At 44.9% G+C, this 18,551-nt stretch overlaps 2 protein-coding genes across 4 annotated transcripts in view; one reads left to right on the top strand and one right to left on the bottom strand.

Annotated features, from left to right (window-relative positions):
- The window catches only part of LOC136793401 (uncharacterized), a 73,465-nt gene extending 68,578 nt beyond the window's left edge, over positions 1 to 4,887 (bottom strand). The window contains exons 1-4 of the mRNA XM_067023355.1: positions 4,827 to 4,887; positions 4,407 to 4,589; positions 3,979 to 4,300; positions 3,144 to 3,243 (exon numbers count right to left, since the gene is read on the bottom strand). Coding sequence (XP_066879456.1) covers positions 3,144 to 3,243; positions 3,979 to 4,300; positions 4,407 to 4,589; positions 4,827 to 4,887 — 666 coding nt within the window. The remainder of the gene's footprint in view (positions 1 to 3,143; positions 3,244 to 3,978; positions 4,301 to 4,406; positions 4,590 to 4,826) is intronic.
- The window catches only part of METTL21A (methyltransferase 21A, HSPA lysine), a 56,975-nt gene continuing 42,242 nt past the window's right edge, over positions 3,819 to 18,551 (top strand). Inside the window, exons 1-4 of one of the 3 annotated variants that reach the window (XM_059054861.2) lie at positions 3,819 to 4,398; positions 5,067 to 5,246; positions 6,787 to 6,898; positions 14,814 to 16,752. In XM_059054861.2, the coding sequence (XP_058910844.1) occupies positions 5,100 to 5,246; positions 6,787 to 6,898; positions 14,814 to 15,211 (657 nt within the window). In that variant the 5' untranslated portion in view covers positions 3,819 to 4,398; positions 5,067 to 5,099 and the 3' untranslated portion in view covers positions 15,212 to 16,752. Of the gene's footprint in view, positions 4,399 to 5,066; positions 5,247 to 6,786; positions 6,899 to 14,813; positions 16,753 to 18,551 lie in introns of those variants that run through there. The other 2 variants (XM_067026694.1, XM_059054863.2) reach the window with 2 other exon arrangements.

Genomic DNA, 18,551 nt, shown 5'->3' with positions numbered 1-18,551 from the left:
AGCGGCTGGGCCCGTGAGCCATGGCCGCTGAGGCTGCGCGTCCGGAGCCTGTGCTCCACAACGGGAGAGGCCACAGGAGTGACAGGCCCACGTACTGAAAAAAAAGGAAAGTTGAGAGGGAGAAGCAACACAGAGAGGTAGAGGAGGTAAGAAAGAAAGGAGATACTAGGAGAGAAAAAGGGAGAGGGAGAGAAGACCAAAAAAATAAAAAAGGAAAAAATGAATAATAATATTGAAGGAGAAGAATAAAGTTGGAGGACTGATATCATCTGACTTCAGACTTACTGTAAAGATGTAGTAATGAAGACAGTGTGGTATTGGTGAAAGACAGACAAATAGATGGAGCAGAATAAAGAGCCCAGGAATTGACTCATAAATACAGTGAAGAGATTTTTGACAAAGTGGCAAAGGCAATCCAAGGGAGAAAAAGATAGTCTTTTCAACAAATTGTGCTGGAACAACTGGACATTCATATGCAAAAAATAAATCTAGACACAGACCTGTACCCTTCACAAAAATTAACTTGATATAGATCACAGACTTAAATTAAAATGTAAAACTATAAAACTCCTAGAAGATAACATAGGAGAAAACCTAGATGACCTTTAGTAAAGTGATGCTGTTTTAGGTATAATACCAAAGGCATGATCCATGAAAGAAATAATTGATAAGCTGAACTTCCATTAAAATTAAACATTTCTGGGGACTTCCCTGGCAGTCCAGTGGTTAAGACTCTGCGCTTCCACTGCAGGGGGCGTGGTTTTGATCCCTGGTGGGGGAACTACGATCCCACATGCCGTGTAATGTGGCCAAAAAAATAAATAAAATAAATCAGGGCCTGAGGCCTAATGAGATACAAAAATGAGAAGAAGTGAAACAAAATTAAACACCTCTCCTCTGTGAAAGAAACTGTCAAGAGAATAAGAAGACAAGCCACAGACTGGGAGGAAATATTTGCAAAAGACACATCTAATAAAGGACTGTTATCTAAAATATACAAACAACTCTTAAAATTTAACAATAAGAACACAATCATATTGTAAAATGTCCAAATAACAGGCACATGAAAATGTGCCCCACATCACTAATCACAGGAATGCAAATCAATGCCACAATGAGATATCACCTCACACCTGCTGAATGGCTATTATCAAAAAGATAAGAGATAACAAATGTTGGTGAGAATGTGGAGAAAAGGAAACCCTTGTGCACTGCTGGCAGGAATGTAAATTGGTACAACCACTATGAAAAACAGTATGGAGGGTCCTCAAAAAATTAAAAACTAGGACAGAATTACCATATAATCCAGCAATCTCACTTCTGGGTACATATATCTGAAGGAAATGAAATCACTGTCTTAAAGAGATATCAGCATTCTCATGTTCAATGCAGCATTATTCACAATAGCCAAGACATGGGAGCAACCTAAGTTCTATCATCAGATGAATGAATGAAGAAAATGTGGTGTGTGTGTATACACCCCCCCACACACACAGGGAATATTATTCAGCCATAAAAAAGAAGGAAATCCGGCCATTTTTGACAACATGGATGACCTTGGGGGTATTATGGTAAGTGAAATAAGTCAGACAGACAAATACTGTATGATACAAATACTCACTTAAATGTGGAATCTAAAAAAAAAGGACTCATAGAAATAGAGAAGAGATTGGTAGTGGCCAGAAGCAGAGGATGGGAGGTGGGGGAAGTGGGTGTAGGTGATCAAAAGGCACAAACTTCCAGTTATAAGTTCTGGGGATGTAATGTGTAATGTACAGACTGGCAACTGTAGTTAACAATACTGTTTTGTACATTTGAAATTTGCTGAAAGGAGATCTTAAAAGTTCTCATCACAAGGAAAAAAATGGTAACTATGTGAGGTGAGGGATATTAACTAAGCTTATTGTGGTAATCATTCTGCAGTATTTACATATATCAAGTCATTATGTTGTATACCATAAACTAATACAATGTTATATATCAATTACATCTCAACAAAACTGGAAAAAAAAGATGCTCTACATCATATGTCATTAGGGAACTGCAGATTAAAACAACAGTGAGGTACCACTACAAGCCCATTAGAACAGCCCAAATCCAAAACACTGACGACACCAAATGCTGGTAAGGATGTGAAGCAACAGGAACTCTCATTTCTGGGGGGACTGCAAAATCGTACAGTCACTTTGGAAGACAGTTTGGCAGTTTCTTATAAAACTAAACACACTCTTACCATATGACTCAGCAATGTTGCTCCTTGGTATCTACCCAAAGGAGCTGAAAACTCATGTCCACAAAGAAGCCCGTACAGGAATGTTTATAGCAGCTTTATTCATAATTGCCAAAACCTGGAAGCAACCAAGATGTCCTTTAGTGGGTAAATGGATAAACTGTACTACATCTATACAATGGAATGTTTGTCATTCAGCACTAAAAAGAAATGACTACCAAACAATGAAGAGACATGGAAGAACCATAAATGCACACTAAGCAAAGGAAGCCAATCTGTAAAGGCTACATACTGCATCATTCTAACTATATGACATTCTGGAAAAGGCAAAACTATGGAGAGTTTAAAAAAAAAAAAATCAGTGGTTGCCAAAGGTTATGGAGGAAGGACGGATGTGTAGAGGACCGAGGATTTTTAGGAAGTGCAACTACTCTGTATGATACTATAATGGTGGATACATATCTTCTACATTTGTCCACGCTCATAAGATGTACAACACCAACAGTGAACCCCCATGTGTAATCTGTGGCCTTTGTGTTCTAATAATGTGTCAGTATAGGTTCATCAATTGTAATAAATGTACCATTTTGGTGGGAGATGTTGAGAATGGGGGAGGCTGTGTATGGGGCAGGGAGTGTGTGGGAAATCTGTGTACAAATCTCTGCCGATTTTGCTGTGAACTTAAAACTGCTCTCAAAAATACATTTTAAAAAAAGTTTTAAATGAATAACTGAGCAAAGCAAAGCAAAAAAAAAGTAAAAGACCTTCACTGGTGACCTTCAAAGTTCACTTCAAGCCATCTTTGCAGCCCCAGGTCCCAGTCTTCTGACCTGGACAGAGAGCGGGGCACGCCCCCAGTGGGATGTGAGAGGCGAGGAGAGGGGGTGGTCTAGGCCAGGCCTGAGCCTCTTACCCATGGCTGGCGGCGGGAATCACCCGGGAAGCTCTGAAAAACAGGAATGCTCGGGCCCCACAGCACACCAGCTGAGCCTTTCCGGTGGCAGCGTCCAGCTCTGCGGAGTTGAAAAGCGCTCCAGTTCATCCTAACGTGCAGGCGGAGCTGAGAATCTCCATGAGAGAGCGGCGGCCGGTGGGGCCGCGGGTCAAGGTCCGAGAGAAAAAAGAAACCTTCCGGGGAGAAGGATGCGCCCCCTGCCCCGTCCCCCAGCGCGGTCACATTCTTGGATGTTCACTTCAGCCGCGCGCTTCCCAGGGACCTGCAGCCAGATGCCACACTCTCATCAGCTCTCACCTCAAGAACAGGTGTTCACCTTCTGCCCCGGGAGGAGGGAGACCGAGTCCGTGACGAGGCAGACAACGCGCCCCGCCCCGTGTAACAATACAGTCCCGGGAGCCACGTGCGGGCTCCGCGAAGGGCTTGGTCACGTTTCCCACTCTATTGGCGCGGAGCGCGCGATTACACCAATTCGTACTTCACTTTGGTGACACGAATACGGATGGGTGTGACCACGTATTCTTCGGAGGGAATTTTCTCCTATACCTCCTAACTAACCACCGTTAAAACTAAAAACAAGCAAGCACACACACTGAAAAACACACACAAAAAAGGCGCACGCGCGAGAACGAGCACACATACAAGAGGACCCAGCGCCTGCCCAGCGCCAGGCGGGTGGCTTCCGGGTTCCCGGTCGCCATGGCACCCACGGCCTCCGCGCACCCCCCACCCCCCGCGCCTCCGCACCCACCTCTCCCGGCCAGCTCTGCTCTCGGCAGCCCGAGAAACTGACCTGGGGGCCCAAATACCTTGGCGACCCACGCGGAGGGAGCACTGCCTCCGCCCCGCTGCGGCATCCCCGCTCCAGGCCCCTGCCCCACACCCGCCACTCCGCGCTGCCGGCGCTCGGGGAGCACTTGTCCTGGGAAGGCAGGGGACCGGAAACGCGTGGCCCCGGCGCGGGCCCCCCGCCCGCATGCACGCCGGTCTATCGGCTCTCTGGCCCTTTAAGGCGGATTTTTCCGCCGTCGACCTGGGGGCGGGGAAAGAGTCGCGCGCACCAGACGGGGGCCGCCTCCCGAGCAGTAAGTGGAGGCAAGGCGGTGCCGCGAACCCTAGGGTGTGGCGGGCCAGCGCCGCTGGAGGGGGCTCCTCTCCAAGCTCCCGCCCGTACCTCGCCTGTTCCCGCAGCTCCGGGGCCCGCGGGAAGGACGTGCGTACCTGTCGGCCCTTCAGTGGGGCGGGTGGGGGGCAGGTTGGGCGACTCTGGGGAGGCCTCAGAGCCGCGGGTGTCCGAGTCCACGCGGACCCGGGGTCTCGCTACGTGCGAGCGACTCGGAATCCACAAGTGTCTTTCACTTTCAGTCTCCAGGAAATGGAACTGCGTCGACCGTGTATCTGCAGCTGGTGTCATAAAGCAGGATAATCATACCGTTAACCCCCAGTTTAAGTTTAGGTTCGAGTCCGTGGTGTCGTAATTGAACGCACCGATTTAGAGGGAGTGAGGGAAGAACAAAACACGAAAAAATGCCCTGCAGACCGCAGCGGGTTGCAGCCGTAGTCCACGCGGGCCCGGGCAGTTTAGGAAGCGGTACTTTCTCCGCGGCCCCAGGCTGTCACCTCCGCTTTGCTCACTCTTACCCCGCTGCAGATTTACTGAGTGGTTACAGCTGAGTGCATAGCCATCCCGCACCTTTGGCATGAATTCCCAGCGAAATCTCACTTCCCAGGAGAGCCAGGCAAAAGGAATTAGACAAAGGCTTCACGCAACCCCGTTTCTTCTTTTGAACTTGTAAAATGGCCTTAAGAAGCATTTGGAGTTACTAGAGAGAGAATGCATTTTCTGGCTAGAATCTCACTCAGGATTATTTTGCCTCGCAGCTTTGAGCGAGCAGAGAGCTGGGCTCGGGCGAGATGGCCCTGGTGCCCTATGAAGAGACCGCGGAAATGGGGCTGCAGAGATTTCACAAGCCTCTTGCCACCTTCTCCTTGGCAAACCACACGATACAGATCCGGCAGGACTGGAAGCAACTGGAAGTCGCAGCGGTGGTTTGGGACGCGGTAAGTAAGCCCCGGGGGCCTCTGAGCATCAGCAATTGATTATAAGACGTCTTTATTTTTAAAAAGTAACAGCTTTATTGGGTTGTAATTCATATACCGTACATTTCACCTATTTAAAGTGTGTGTGTGTTTTTTTAAGTAAGTTCACAGAGTGGTGCAACTATATATCACTACTGCTCAATTTTAAAACATTGCATCACTCCACCCCTTATATATAAAAAAAGAAGTCCTACCCATTAGAATCACTTCCCTGCTCCCTCCCCACCAAATAGATTGCATTTTAAGGGTGAATAAAGAAGACTGAAAGAAATTAAATGACTTACCAGTAATTTACCCAGCAGGGAAGAGGGAAGACTGGAAGGAAAGCTGGGGCCCCTAGCTGCTTTGGACAATTATTTAGTTCGTTTTTAAGTTTAACATTGCACCAAGAATATTGTAAACTGACAAAGCCAAAAATGAAGATCATGTGTTTTCTTTGAGTTTTCCGTAGTTGTAATGATCAAAAATTATACTATAATTGCTGCTTTACTTTTTTCTCTCCCAGCACTGTTCTTTCAGCTGCTTGTGACAGAGACTTGTCCTAAGCATCTAGTCACACCTGGGAGTCGGTGGGAGCTCAGTGAATGTTGGATAAATGATTGGTGTAGATACAATTTTACAATCTTAATATTGTATCAGGGGTGTTAGAGAAACACTTAGGAATAAAAGTCTTGATATATCATAACCCAGTAATACCACTTCTAGGAATCCAGTCCAGGGTAACTACAAGAAAAGTTTTCTCAAAAAGAGTAGTAAAGATACATAACAGTGAGGAATGGGCGAATCTCCTACATTCTCACCAAGAAGAGGAACTGCTAAGTATGCTAATAGTATGTGGCCATGAAGAACAAATTATATTTTAAAATTACGTTAACAGTATACAGTGATTTATAGAGTTATATGCAAATGCTAACTCACACATCAAGTCCAAACCTTTGGCTAAAACTTACGTTTTGATGCCCAGCTCCTCTGGGGTGAGCGTTAGGGACGCAGGAGAGTAGGAGAGAGGGAGGAGACTCCGGGAGCCTTGGCGCTGCTCTGCTTTTTCCCTTTGGTTGTGGCCTTGCTGATTTGAAATTGGTTTAGGAACTGGACCTTCCTTTAAGCAGAATCACAGAGACTGTTCATGTCAACTCTACCAGAGTGATTTTATAAACCTCGAGTGTAAAAAGTGCTGTGACACAGTAAGGAATTAGCCTTCCCACATTCAGCAGGACCCTATCCTGGGTGGTCAGTGTCACTGACCACTGCTGTTCCCCGTAAGGGCCTCTGGTGGGGCCCGGGGCAGCTGTGCTGGGGAACTCGGTGTCTGTGCTTGCTCCAGGTGACCTCCCAGCAGCAGCTGAGTTCCTGTGTGCACTGTTACACTGGGAATTGAACCTTGCGGTGGGAGCGGGGGGGGGGGGTATGTGATGTCTTCTTGGAGCATGTAGCCTGCTTGAAACCCTTCAGGCCCTAAAGCGCTTGTTGACCTAAATTGTCATGCTGTGTTTTGACTCAGGCTGTCATTCTGGCCACCTATCTGGAGATGGGAGCTGTGGAACTCAGGGGCTGCTCTGCCGTGGAGCTGGGTGCTGGCACGGGGCTGGTGGGCATGGTGGCTGCCCTGCTGGGTGAGTGTGACGCATGGCTCATACATTTCAAGCTGTGCCTTGATTGGATAGACCAGCCTCTGAGATACCACGTATAATATTCTCCACTTCAGTGTTGTCACCTGGAGCTCTTGTTAAAATGCAGTTTCTGCTTCTGTAGGTCTTGGGTGGGGCCTGAGAGCCTGCATTTCTAACTGGCTCCCAGGTGATGATGATGATGACGCTGTAACTGCTGGTCCTCAGACCACACTTGGGTGGTGAGGATCTAGAGTTCCATCAAGTGTGTAGAGGTACTTGAGCACCCACTAAAGCCCCGCTTTTGTCCTGTCCTTTTTCTGGTAACATATCTTTTTCAGAATTCCTTTCTCTGTTTAGATTTTGCCTTCCCAGATTTGATGGCGAGCACGGGCAGGAGCGGTGGCTGGAAGTGTGTACGTGGAAACTGATTGAGGTCCCTCTGTCTGACACCACAGCACTTCCAGCCACTGAGGAGGCCCTAGCCGATACATCACCTTTTGATCTCCTCAGGTTTTAACCTTATATCGTCCCCGTTTATGTTAGGTATATTTTTAATTCTCATTTTTCCAGTGAAGCTGGGATTCCGGGAGATTAAGCCACTTTCTGAAGTCCTGGTCAGTGGTGACCCGAGACTCAAACCAGGCTTGTCAGACACAGAGGCCCAGGTTCTTCTCTTTCCGTGGCACTAACTCCCGTCTCTGTGATGTTTGAGAGGAGGACTTACCTGGAAGGGGAAATGAGGTTTCTTCTGTCTCCTCCTGAGAACAGGGCCTCCTCACTGCTGTCGAGACAGCAGAGCGTGGTGACCTGCAAAGGGTTAGAGGCCCACTTGGCTCTGACCTTTTTTTGTTTCAATTTAATTCTATCGAAGCATAGTTGATTCACGGTGCCGTGCCCACTTCTGCTGCACGGCAAGGCGACCCAGCCACGCACACACACACTTTCCGTCACGGTCCATCACAGGATACTGAGTACGGTTAGTTCCCTGTGCAACACAGTAGGACTCTGCTGTCCATCCATTCCACATGCAGTTGTTTGGCATCTGGCAATCCCAAACTCCCGGTACTTCCTTCCCCACCACCACGCCCTCAAACCCCCCAACCACAAGTCCACTCTCCACAGGCTCTGACCTCCTTTAATTCTTACTAGCTGTGTCACCTTGGGCAAGTTGCTGAATCTCTAAACTTCAGTTTCCCGATAAACTGGGGATAATAACCATATTGACTGACCAACAAGGATCAAATGAGAGCGTGCATAGAGATCTGTTAGCTCGCTGACTGGCACAGAGGGAATGCTCAACAGCTGTTCTCTGCATTTTCATTTCTGAGCTAGAAATCTGGATCTGTGGGCTTGGGAAAGCCAGCATAAGGTCCTTCAGACCATCACAGAGTGAAGGACTAGTTCGTTGTTGCCACAAAAGGTGGGGACAGACGGTGGCAGACGGTGTTCTTGTGGTCACCCCAAAGCAGAATGAGTTGCTCCCTTATTTCTCTTCCCCACAGCGTTCGGAGTTCTCGGCCCCAGCTCTGTCACATGTCACTGTAGGCAGTTGTTTCATGTGTCTGTCTCTCCTGGCAGGCTGAGGCTCCTGAGGAGTGGGGCCGTGTCTCATTCTGTGTGTCCTTGGCCCTAGTGCAACAGCTGGCACACAGTAGATACCCAGATAGTTCTGGAATGAGAGATGAACTAGAAAATCATGAAAATCACTGTTTCTGTTATAAAAATGATACAACTCTGTTACAAAAATAGCCCTAGAGGCAGTCTAAAAAAAGAGGAAAAACCCACCAAAGATTCTGCTTATTCATGACTTTGCACTATAATTACCATTAGCGTTTTGGTGTATTTCTTCCTATTCCTTTTCTCCGTCTGTATTTTAGTTATAATCATGATGACATACGTGTGCCTATGTGTGTGCATGTATATTTTCACACATGTTTCATTTAACACGTCATGCACATTTCTCCGTGCTATGGCATGCTTTTCATGCTCATTATTTGTGGCTACAAAGTTTTAGGCTGGAGAAATTTTGGTGCTGAAACCTAAGAGTAAGAAAAAGTGAATCTCTTTAAAATGGAAACAGAACTAGAATAGGTAGTGCTTTGGAAATGTCAGAAAGAGGTTGATTGTTCCCCTTTTGAAACTGTTTTCATTTTTTGTAACATTACTCATTGATTCCTGACTCTGGGGAACACCCACCGCGTGCCTGTCACGGTTCTAGAGCAGCAGGTCACTGCTCTCAGGAAGCATCCATTCTAACTCTAACTGGGGCGAGAGGGGGGAAGCCACAAATTACATTAAAAAGCCTCCCCCCCCCAAATGGTCAATGATATGCAGAGTGTTAATCTAGGGTGATGAGATTTTCTTGTTAAAAGAAACAACAGCTGCTAATTCCTGGGCGGTTCCTGTGTTCTGGGTGCTGTGTCTTTATGGCCTTCATCCTCACCACAACCTGGCATAGTAGGTCTACTTGGAGCTCTTTTCAAAGTGGCGAAATGGAGACGTCATAGACATTAAGTAACTTGCCCAAGGTCACAAGCTAATGGATTGTGGAGTTAGAATTTGAATCCAGTTCTGACTCTTAAATCCGGGTTCTTCGTTTGAAAACCTCTTCAGCCTTTATACTACTTGAAAACTATTCTTAGGAAAAAAAAAAAAAATCACATCTTAAAGACAGGGTTCTTCTGTAAGTTGGACTGGGGTCAGGAATCTGTATTTTTAAAAGCTTCCCAGGCGATTTGATGCCCAACCAAGTCTAAGGACCGCTGCCTTAAATATAATGCTCAGCAAGAAATTGTCTTTTAGATTTCTGTAATTCCAGTGCAAGTCTCCACTGAACTTTCAACTTGTACATTGAAATGAAAGCTGTTGATGTCTCTACGTGGCAATTTGTCAGCATGTGTTTAAACTTGAACTCTTCTTCCCCTTCCAAACTTGTCCTTTCTGTTTTGTTCTGAGTTAGCATCACTATCCAAGTAGTCACTCAGGCCAACTCCTTGACCTGCCCTCCCCCAGCCCCCCCCCTGCCCCCAGCCCCGGCCCTTGAGCCCTGCTGGGTCTTTTAACTATTTCTTGATTCCATTTCTCCCTTTCCATTCCCACTGTCTGGCTGGAGTGCTCATCATCTGTCTCCTGCAAGATTCTATCCACATTCCCACCTGACCTTTCTACCTCTGTCTTATCAAGCCCACCTTTCCCAATAGCTGTCAGTGTGGCCCATGTAAAATGCAGAAGTGATGGGGTGACCCTGTGCCATCCCATTGCCTGCAGGCCAAATCCCAGGCTTCTTAGTGAGGCTCCGTAATCTCACTTTGCTGACTCTTTTTCAGCACAGTTGCATTGAGTGAAGTTCCAGTGACACACACACTGCCTCTGGCCTGTCCCTTCTGCCTTGAATTCCCCTCTTCACCTCTTTTCTCTGGTTAATGCCACATCTTTCAAGTGTAAGCTCAGATTTCCTTTCCTTCCGAAATCTTTCTTTGGCCTCTGCTCTTCTCGAAGAATTTTTCCTTTGTGACTACATGATTTCCTGGCACACCCATGCTCCTATATTCTACTCCCTGCACTGCATCATAATTACATTTATGTGTGTCTCTCTCATGAGACTCTCCGTTCCTAGAGGGCAAGGACTTTCTTACCCATCTCTGTATCTTTAGAGCACACTCTGTGCTCCAACATTTGAATAAATTAAGGCGTTGCTTACAGAACATTTGAATAAATTAAGGCGTTGCTTACAAAACTAAAAGTAATGACAAATGTTTACATGTTCTTTTTCCATTACCAAGTGAGTGACACCAGGCTCTGTTGTCTTATTGGGTCAGTTTCCATTAGTTTTTCATGAACTGAATATTGTCTCATCTCCCTCCTTACCCAGCATAAATCTCATGGGCAGTCATTTTATTACCATCTTCACGTACCATCAATACCCTGCACTTCCTTGCTTCATCCTCTTCACTGGGCTCAAAACAAGGTTACATGCAGCTCTCCACTTGTTCAAGGCCTGCACCCAGGCAGCTGAATGTGGCTGGAGGAAACAGACTACTTCTGGATCTCATTTCAAATTCCTGGTCAGGACCCTCTGGGGGGCTCTTCGTGCTGCTGAGGAGTCCAGCTCTGCTCCCTCTCTGCTGACCTCCAGTCCTCCTTTCTCCACTTTCACTCTGAGCTGATGACATTTCTCCTTATTTTACTGAGAAGATTGAAGCAATCAAGAGAACTTCTGTAACGTCCCGGCACTGTTTCTAACCACCCGCTGCGTCTGCATCCACGGGCTGCCTTTGTACCTGATGCTGTATGCAGGTGGACTGCGTCTCCTCCCTGGGGCCAGCCCTCTCTTGCCCGTTCAAGGGTGTTGTTCTAGTGGTTCTCTTTCCTGCATTATCAGTATTCCCTCTTTCTACCTGGTCATTCTAATCAGCATAAAACTTGCTGTTATTCCTCCCATCCAAAAAGTAAAAAATAAAACTTAATAAGTGGCTGATTGTAGTTCTGTAGCAGGAAATGTATAAGTTGACCCTGGAATATCTTGTCGTACCAGATAGCAAGGAAGCTATCAAGGATGACTGGGTTTGTGTCAAAAGTCCATTGGCAAAAGATAGACAGCTTAGGGCTTCCCTGGTGGCGCAGTGGTTGAGAGTCCGCCTGCCGAGGCAGGGGACGCGGGTTCGTGCCCCGGTCCGGGAGGATCCCACGTGCCGCTGAGCGGCTGGGCCCGTGAGCCGTGGCCGCTGGGCCTGCGCGTCCAGAGCCTGTGCTCCGCAATGGGAGAGGCCACAACAGTGAGAGGCCCGCAAAAAAAAAAAAAAAAGATAGCTTAAACATCAATAATGATGATGGCATGGGTTTAAATACATCAGATACGTTTAATGCATGAGTTCATGATACAACAACAACAAAGTAAACCCAATCTGTCATCTTTGGAGGATACTTAGAAACCAGCTCCTTGAAATCTGGTTTATAAAAGGGGAGAGAGCAAAATTTATCCCGCCTTTCCTATTCAAACAATTCCTCTACAAAATGAATAACCAAGTAGTAATTGAAAGAAGCTTACTCAACAAATAAATGCAAAACGAATCTAATAAATTAAGGATCTGGGCACTGAGTATTTGTGGTTGCTCTCAGCACAAAAACAGAGCCTACCAGATATTATATCCTCTTGATGAAAAACACCACCACCACCTCTGAAATACTCTTGTTCAAAAAAATCAGACTCAAATCAAACAAATTTACAGGAGATACGGAGCACAGAGGAAACATGTCAAACTACACAAATGGCATAAGCAGCCAAATCTAGATTGTGGGAAACTACAGGACAGATGCTTTGTTTCTTCCCTAAATTGCAGGAGAAAAAATAAATAAATAAATACAGGAAACTGGTAGATGAAAAGAAACTTAAGACATCCTGCATAACCTTCACCCAAATAAACAAACAAAAACTCCCAAAACAAAACCACAGGCAAGATGATAATATTCTGTGAGCTGAATATTTGGGTGATAAAAATCGAGTAACTAGTGAGGGAGTGATTGCCCGAGTCAGCAGAGTGGTTACTGCTGAGTGGCCTGTGTTTGGGACTTGGCCTGTGGTGGGAGTCTGGGAGCCGTGACAGCAAGGAGGGAGCCTGCAGCTCGCCCACCTGCGTCACCGTGGCCACCTCCTCACAGGTCTTCTTGCTTCTGGCCTGGCCCCATTGCCAGGGATTCTGTTAAAAATGAAGTCAGATCACTGGCACTTCTGCTCAGTGATCTCCAGTGGCCTCCCATTTCACTCAGAGAAAGCCAGAGCCTTTTTGGAACTTAACCTGGGAAGCCCCAGCTGATCTGTCTCCCTCCGGTTACTTCTTTTTTTTTTTTTTTCGTGGTACACGGGCCTCACTGTTGTGGCCTCTCCGGTTGCGGAGCACAGGCTCCGGATGCGCAGGCTCAGCGGCCATGGCTCACGGGCCCAGCCGCTCTGCGGCATGTGGGATCTTCCCGGACCGGGGCACGAACCTGTGTCCCCTGCATCGTCAGGCGGATTCTCAACCACTGCGTCACCAGGGAAGCCCCGGTTACTTCTTTAACCTGTTACTTCTCTCACTTTGTCTCCTGCTTTATCCCTCCTTCCAGCCCCTCTAGCCTCCTCCTTGCCTGCCCCTGTAGGCCTTTGCACTTGCTCTCCTACTTGCTAGGAATGTTCTTCCCCCTGATACGCATTCGGTTATTCCCTCACCTAAGTCACCTTCTCAGTGAGGCCTTCCCTTTCTACCCAACTCTCTTACTTCCTGATGTTTTATGTCTCTCTTTCCTGCTTTATTTTTTTCCTTAGTGTGTATCTCCAACTAACATACTAGATATCTTACTTTTAAAAACACCTCTTGCTGCCTATCTCCTCACTTGAATGTCAGTTCTATGAGGGTAGGGTTTTTTCTCCCATGCTATTGGTAGACACTTGGAGGTTTGTAGAATTGATGGACATTATGGGGAATGGTCAACTGACATTAAGATCCTACTGAAACTCCTGGAACACCTGGCAGGTTAGAAGTAGCCTCAGAAATCCCTGAGACAGGAGTTAGAGGAGGTCTCCATCTAAGAGCTATTAACAGGAACACTGAGGTGACATGCAAAAGACCAGATCACTCCAGTATTCCCAGCAGAGTGCTCTGTAGACTGTTACGAAATCCAGAGGTAAAGTTCTAAGTTAAACCAGGAAAAGGCTGTCTGTGATTTCTGTTATCAGGAGAGATGAAAAGTATCACTGAATTTTGCTCATTGGGCAGCACTCTGTCTAGCAACAAATGGTCAAAGTGGTAGGTGCATGCATCTAACCACTTGCACATTTTCATAGTATCACACTCAGGACTGAGTCAGATGTCAAGCTGAATTACGTACTGTCCTAATGTTACATGTCAAGATAAGAAACATTCAGTATAAGCTGCCACTGAAATGGTCTGGGATCCTCTTGGGGTTTACCCATGAAGATTGCAGACTGACGGATGCAGATGAGAAATAATTTTAGGAAAGAATGAAATGTAATTTTTAAGTTTCAGAATTTATGGGGTCAAAACCAAGCAGGATTACATGTACTATAGTGTTAGTACAAAGTAGATGAGGTATTTCAGGGCTGACCTTCTGTGGTTGCTTCTCCTGAAGGGTACCTACCAGTTCAGACTTCTCTTGGTCATATTGGTTCAAAAAGTTGGATCTCTTCGTTCATGGTAAACAACTCTCAAGAAACAGATTAATAAAATATTGCCTCATTCATTTTACACATTGCATGTAGAAACTTAGCACGTAGAGAACATTACCTCACATTTTAACCTACAGTACTTTAATACAATCTAGTAATTTCTAACTTTACTATTTTTCAATAATTGTATATGAATTGCATGAATACATATAGATTGTCTGCTTCGTGACAGCATAAGGAGAGGAAGACTGAGATTTCTTAGTAGCCAGTTAATCTTTTCCTTGATTCTTTTTAAAGCTTTAGCCCCAGAAAGGAACCTTTCCCGGTTTATGGTATCTTGTCATCTTCATAATCATTTGCTCCCAGATTCTTCATCTTTGGACTCCATTGTACCCTGAGGCCTACTGACTTGAAGATGGTGACCTAATGAGTGAAGTATAACGGGAGATACCTGTGAAGGGTGGGCTACTTCTGTCTGCACAATTCAGAAGCATCAGCTAGCTTGTCACCTGTACTTAATAGGCATAACTTCAGCAAACAGCAGGTGTGTCATAGAGGCAAACCAAAGTCACTTTTGCCTACAGGCAGTAGGGAAGGAGCGGCTGGCCTTGTTCTGATGTGTCACAGCTCTCCACGGAGGCATCATATTGTGCCTATCAGGTGGAATATTTAGAGACACTCACCCTGCTGTTTCACTTGCTCTGTCTACCTATTAGTTGTACTGATGTGTGCGTTACTTTCTGTCCCATGTTCTAGGTGCTCATGTGACTATCACGGATCGAAAAGTAGCATTAGAGTTTCTTAAATCCAATGTTCAAGCCAACTTACCTCCCCATATCCAGCCCAGAGCTGTCGTTAAGGAGCTGACCTGGGGCCAGAATTTGGGGAGTTTTTCACCTGGAGAATTTGACCTGATACTTGGAGCTGATATCATATATTTAGAAGAAACATTCACAGATCTTCTTCAAACATTGGAACATCTCTGTAGCAACCACTCTGTGATTCTTTTAGCTTGCCGAATTCGCTATGAACGGGATCACAACTTCTTAGCGATGCTTGAGAGGCGATTTACTGTGAGTAAGGTTCACTATGATCCTGAAAAAGATGTACATATTTACAAAGCACAGAGGAGAAGCCTGAGGGAAGACTTATAGTTGGCTATAATTGATAAGAATGTTGTCACTGAGTGTGTCAGTTAAGGTCTTAGACTGGGAATGTAACCATATGTAATGAAATGGCTTACAAAAAGTCTAACCAAAGGTTCTCAAAAGGCAAAGCAAATGTGCAGTTTTAAAACAAAGCACTTTGTCCCATCGCTGTGACTTTTTAGTTATGTTTTACTCACTCTGAAGTTCAATTAACATGAAAGGAAAGTGGGCGATTTTGGTTGATGTTTCTGTATCCCATACTGCTCGCTCTCAATAAACAATTTTCACTGGTGCTGTGATGAAGGGTTGGTATAAAGGCATCTTCAAAGCAGTGAGCTTGTATTGGTGAGGCTAGATCCTGCAAATCATTTATTTATTTTTTTTTTTTGCGGTACGCGGGCCTCTCACTGTTGTGGCCTCTCCCGTTGCGGAGCACGGGCTCTGGACGCGCATGCTCAGCGGCCATGGCTCATGGGCCCAGCCGCTCCACGGCATGTGGGATCCTCCCGGACCGGGCCGCGAACCCTTGTCCCCTGCATCGGCAGGCGGACTCTCAACCACTGCGCCACCAGGGAATCCCCGTGCAAATCATTTGAAACACATTGTAAGACATACGTTTAGCCCAGTCTTCTAATTTTCTGAGTATGAAATGAGGTTTAATGGACATTCCCTGAGCTGTTAATACTCTTGAAGTCTTTTGTCTACTGCATTTAGGTCTTAAATACTTTTGGTTGTTTGAGATTAGGATGTGAGTTTTCTAAGGTCTCACATGCTTTCTGGTGTAATTTCGGATTTAGGTATATAAACAAAGGCGTAAGTCAAAACGAAATTTTAGTTACTTTTTGATAGCACCTAAAATCTTGGACCTCTGTGTGCTGGGAATAGGTTATCTTCAAATCAAAAGCTATAGTTTCTCCCTCCAGCTTTACCCTTTGTCAAATGTTTTTGTATTTCTTTCCTAGGCTTTCCCTGCCTCCTTATACTGCATAGGATGACAATGAAAAAAAGTTTTAAACCTCATCCCGCCATGGGAGGTTAGCTCCCCAAGTATAAGCTCCATCTGTATTGTTCTGGTAATTTCTCATTCAGTGTTTGTGCTCCCCAGAAGACTGTGAGCTTCTTGAGGGCCAGGAATGCTTCTGTCCCTTTCATTATAGCCTCCCCAGTATCTAGTATATCATAACCAAATATTTGTTGATTGAAAAAGATACATTTAGAGGGTATTGATCTCTGGGTTAATTGATTGCTACATTGTTTTATGATTATCTTTGATAGACTTTGTGAAGTCACACAGATACCCTGCCCTTTTTTCACAATGTAAAAGCTTAAACAACAGCTTAAACAGATTGAGATCCAAAGAATATTAATAATCTCAGTATGGTATATGGTACTAGAGATAGATTTCCATCGTAAACCATTAGAAACAAGACCTCCTCCCTCTTAATCTTTTAATGAATATTTTGGATGTGGAAACACCAAATACATTGTTTTCTACACATACTTTAAATAGAGGTTTGGCTTTAATAAAGGTGAATTTAAAGTTCTGAGATTGTGATGTACCAGTTCAACACAGTTCTGATAAATGCACATGAAATAGAAATATCCACAGCTTACTGAATCCATAAAATGCCAGTACTGCACCATAGGCATGGAAGGTCTTTTACAAAAAGTAAAATAAAAGCCCTGCAATATCAACAACACTATAATGAAAGACTAATCCCATGTAGGTATGATATTAGAAATGAAGATACTAATTGGAGTTCAGCTGCTTTCCTTTAACATCCCTAACTTTGGAGAGAGGCTTTAGAATGTCTTGGGGTGTTCATGGGGTGGGCGGGGAGCCTGGATGCTCTACCAAGTGAAGGAAGCAGTTATCGGCTTCTTTTACATTTTCATAAAACAGACTCAGAAAAGGTTGAAGGTAATTCTTTCCCCTTGGCCTACAAATAGAAGAAGAGGTGAGAAAAATTCAGCAGGAATAGCTTGGTTGTCTAAGTGAAAATCAAATGATTATTTCTGGCTTTGAGTTCAAAAATGTGGCCACAGGTCCAGTTCCCTAGGGAAGTAGACTCAGAGGTGAAGGTTAAAGGTGCAGAACGCTTAAATGAGAATGCTTTCGAGAGCGACACCTCTGACGGAGTAAAAGCAGGACTGGGAAAGAGGAACAAATTGGGTTGGGATGCAGTCAGGAAAGTCCTCAGCGGAATTCAGAGCTGAGGTGGCCGGAAGCTGGGTATTGAGGCAGGGGGGTGGGACTTACACCCTTGTGTCGTCAGTCATTGGCTACAGGGAGCTGAACCTTGGGGTGAAGACAACACCTGCGAGACTCAGCTGAGAGCCGTCAGCCATGAACATTCCCAGAAGCTGGGAAACGAGTGCTCCAGGGATGTGTGTGTGGGGGGATGGGGACGTGAGACCGTATCTGGATATTGTAGCGCATTGTCCACTATAGATGTCAACGAAGTTGTGACATTTTTTACTTAGGAGAAAAAGATTAATTTATCCCATAAACGTGCATTTTAAGTGTGCTTGTTTTGTCTTCAAGTTAAGGATAGAAATCTAGTCTCCTCTGGACCTACTGTACTGAGCCTTGATCCTCACATTGCTCAGCTTCTTCAAACTGTTATGCAGTTAACTTAGCCAGTGGGTATCAGTAACTTTCTTCCCAGTTAAAATCAAATACCATGGCCAAGATGCTAAGTTAAAAATATACATCAGATTCTTAGAACTAATACTACAAAGTAAGCTGTTGTCTTCTAAGTAGTTACCTCTTAAGGGGGTATCTTGCTTTAGTTCATGATAGAACCATCTGAATCCATGGTACCACCTTCAGATAGTTTCTAGCGGTACATTTATTCTTTTATGCTAAAGGATCAGAATCATAATCGATTAAAATACTTTAAGTGAACTGAACACTAGATTGAAAACTGAGGGCAGAGTAACATTTTCTGAATTGTTTCGTCTTGCTAAATAGTTTATGCTCCAATAAGGACCATACCTCATATTTATATTTCAAGTGTTAACAGTGACCTCTTCATAAAGAGAGTTCAATAAACATACTCATGAAAAATACAGATTCCTTTACAGACCAGTTACCTTATTAAATTGCCTATTCTCAGGGATATCAAAATGTAAAGCATAGTCTCAGTAACAAAATTGTTATGAACTTATATAAAAGATTCACTTCCAACATCATTTGTTTAATCTCTATGCTTTTATAGTGGTTGATAGAAGCATTTTGTCATTTTAAAAATCAAGAAACAAAAATAACAGTTTAAGATACCTTTAAAAAAATTCAAGCACTCTATTTTTTTATTTTTTTTGGCTGCACCACTCGGCTTGTGGG

Source organism: Kogia breviceps, chromosome 2, assembly GCF_026419965.1.
Source record: "Kogia breviceps isolate mKogBre1 chromosome 2, mKogBre1 haplotype 1, whole genome shotgun sequence".
In the NCBI taxonomy this organism is placed as follows: Eukaryota; Metazoa; Chordata; class Mammalia; order Artiodactyla; family Physeteridae; genus Kogia; species Kogia breviceps.
This window is presented reverse-complemented; position numbering and strand designations above follow the sequence as displayed.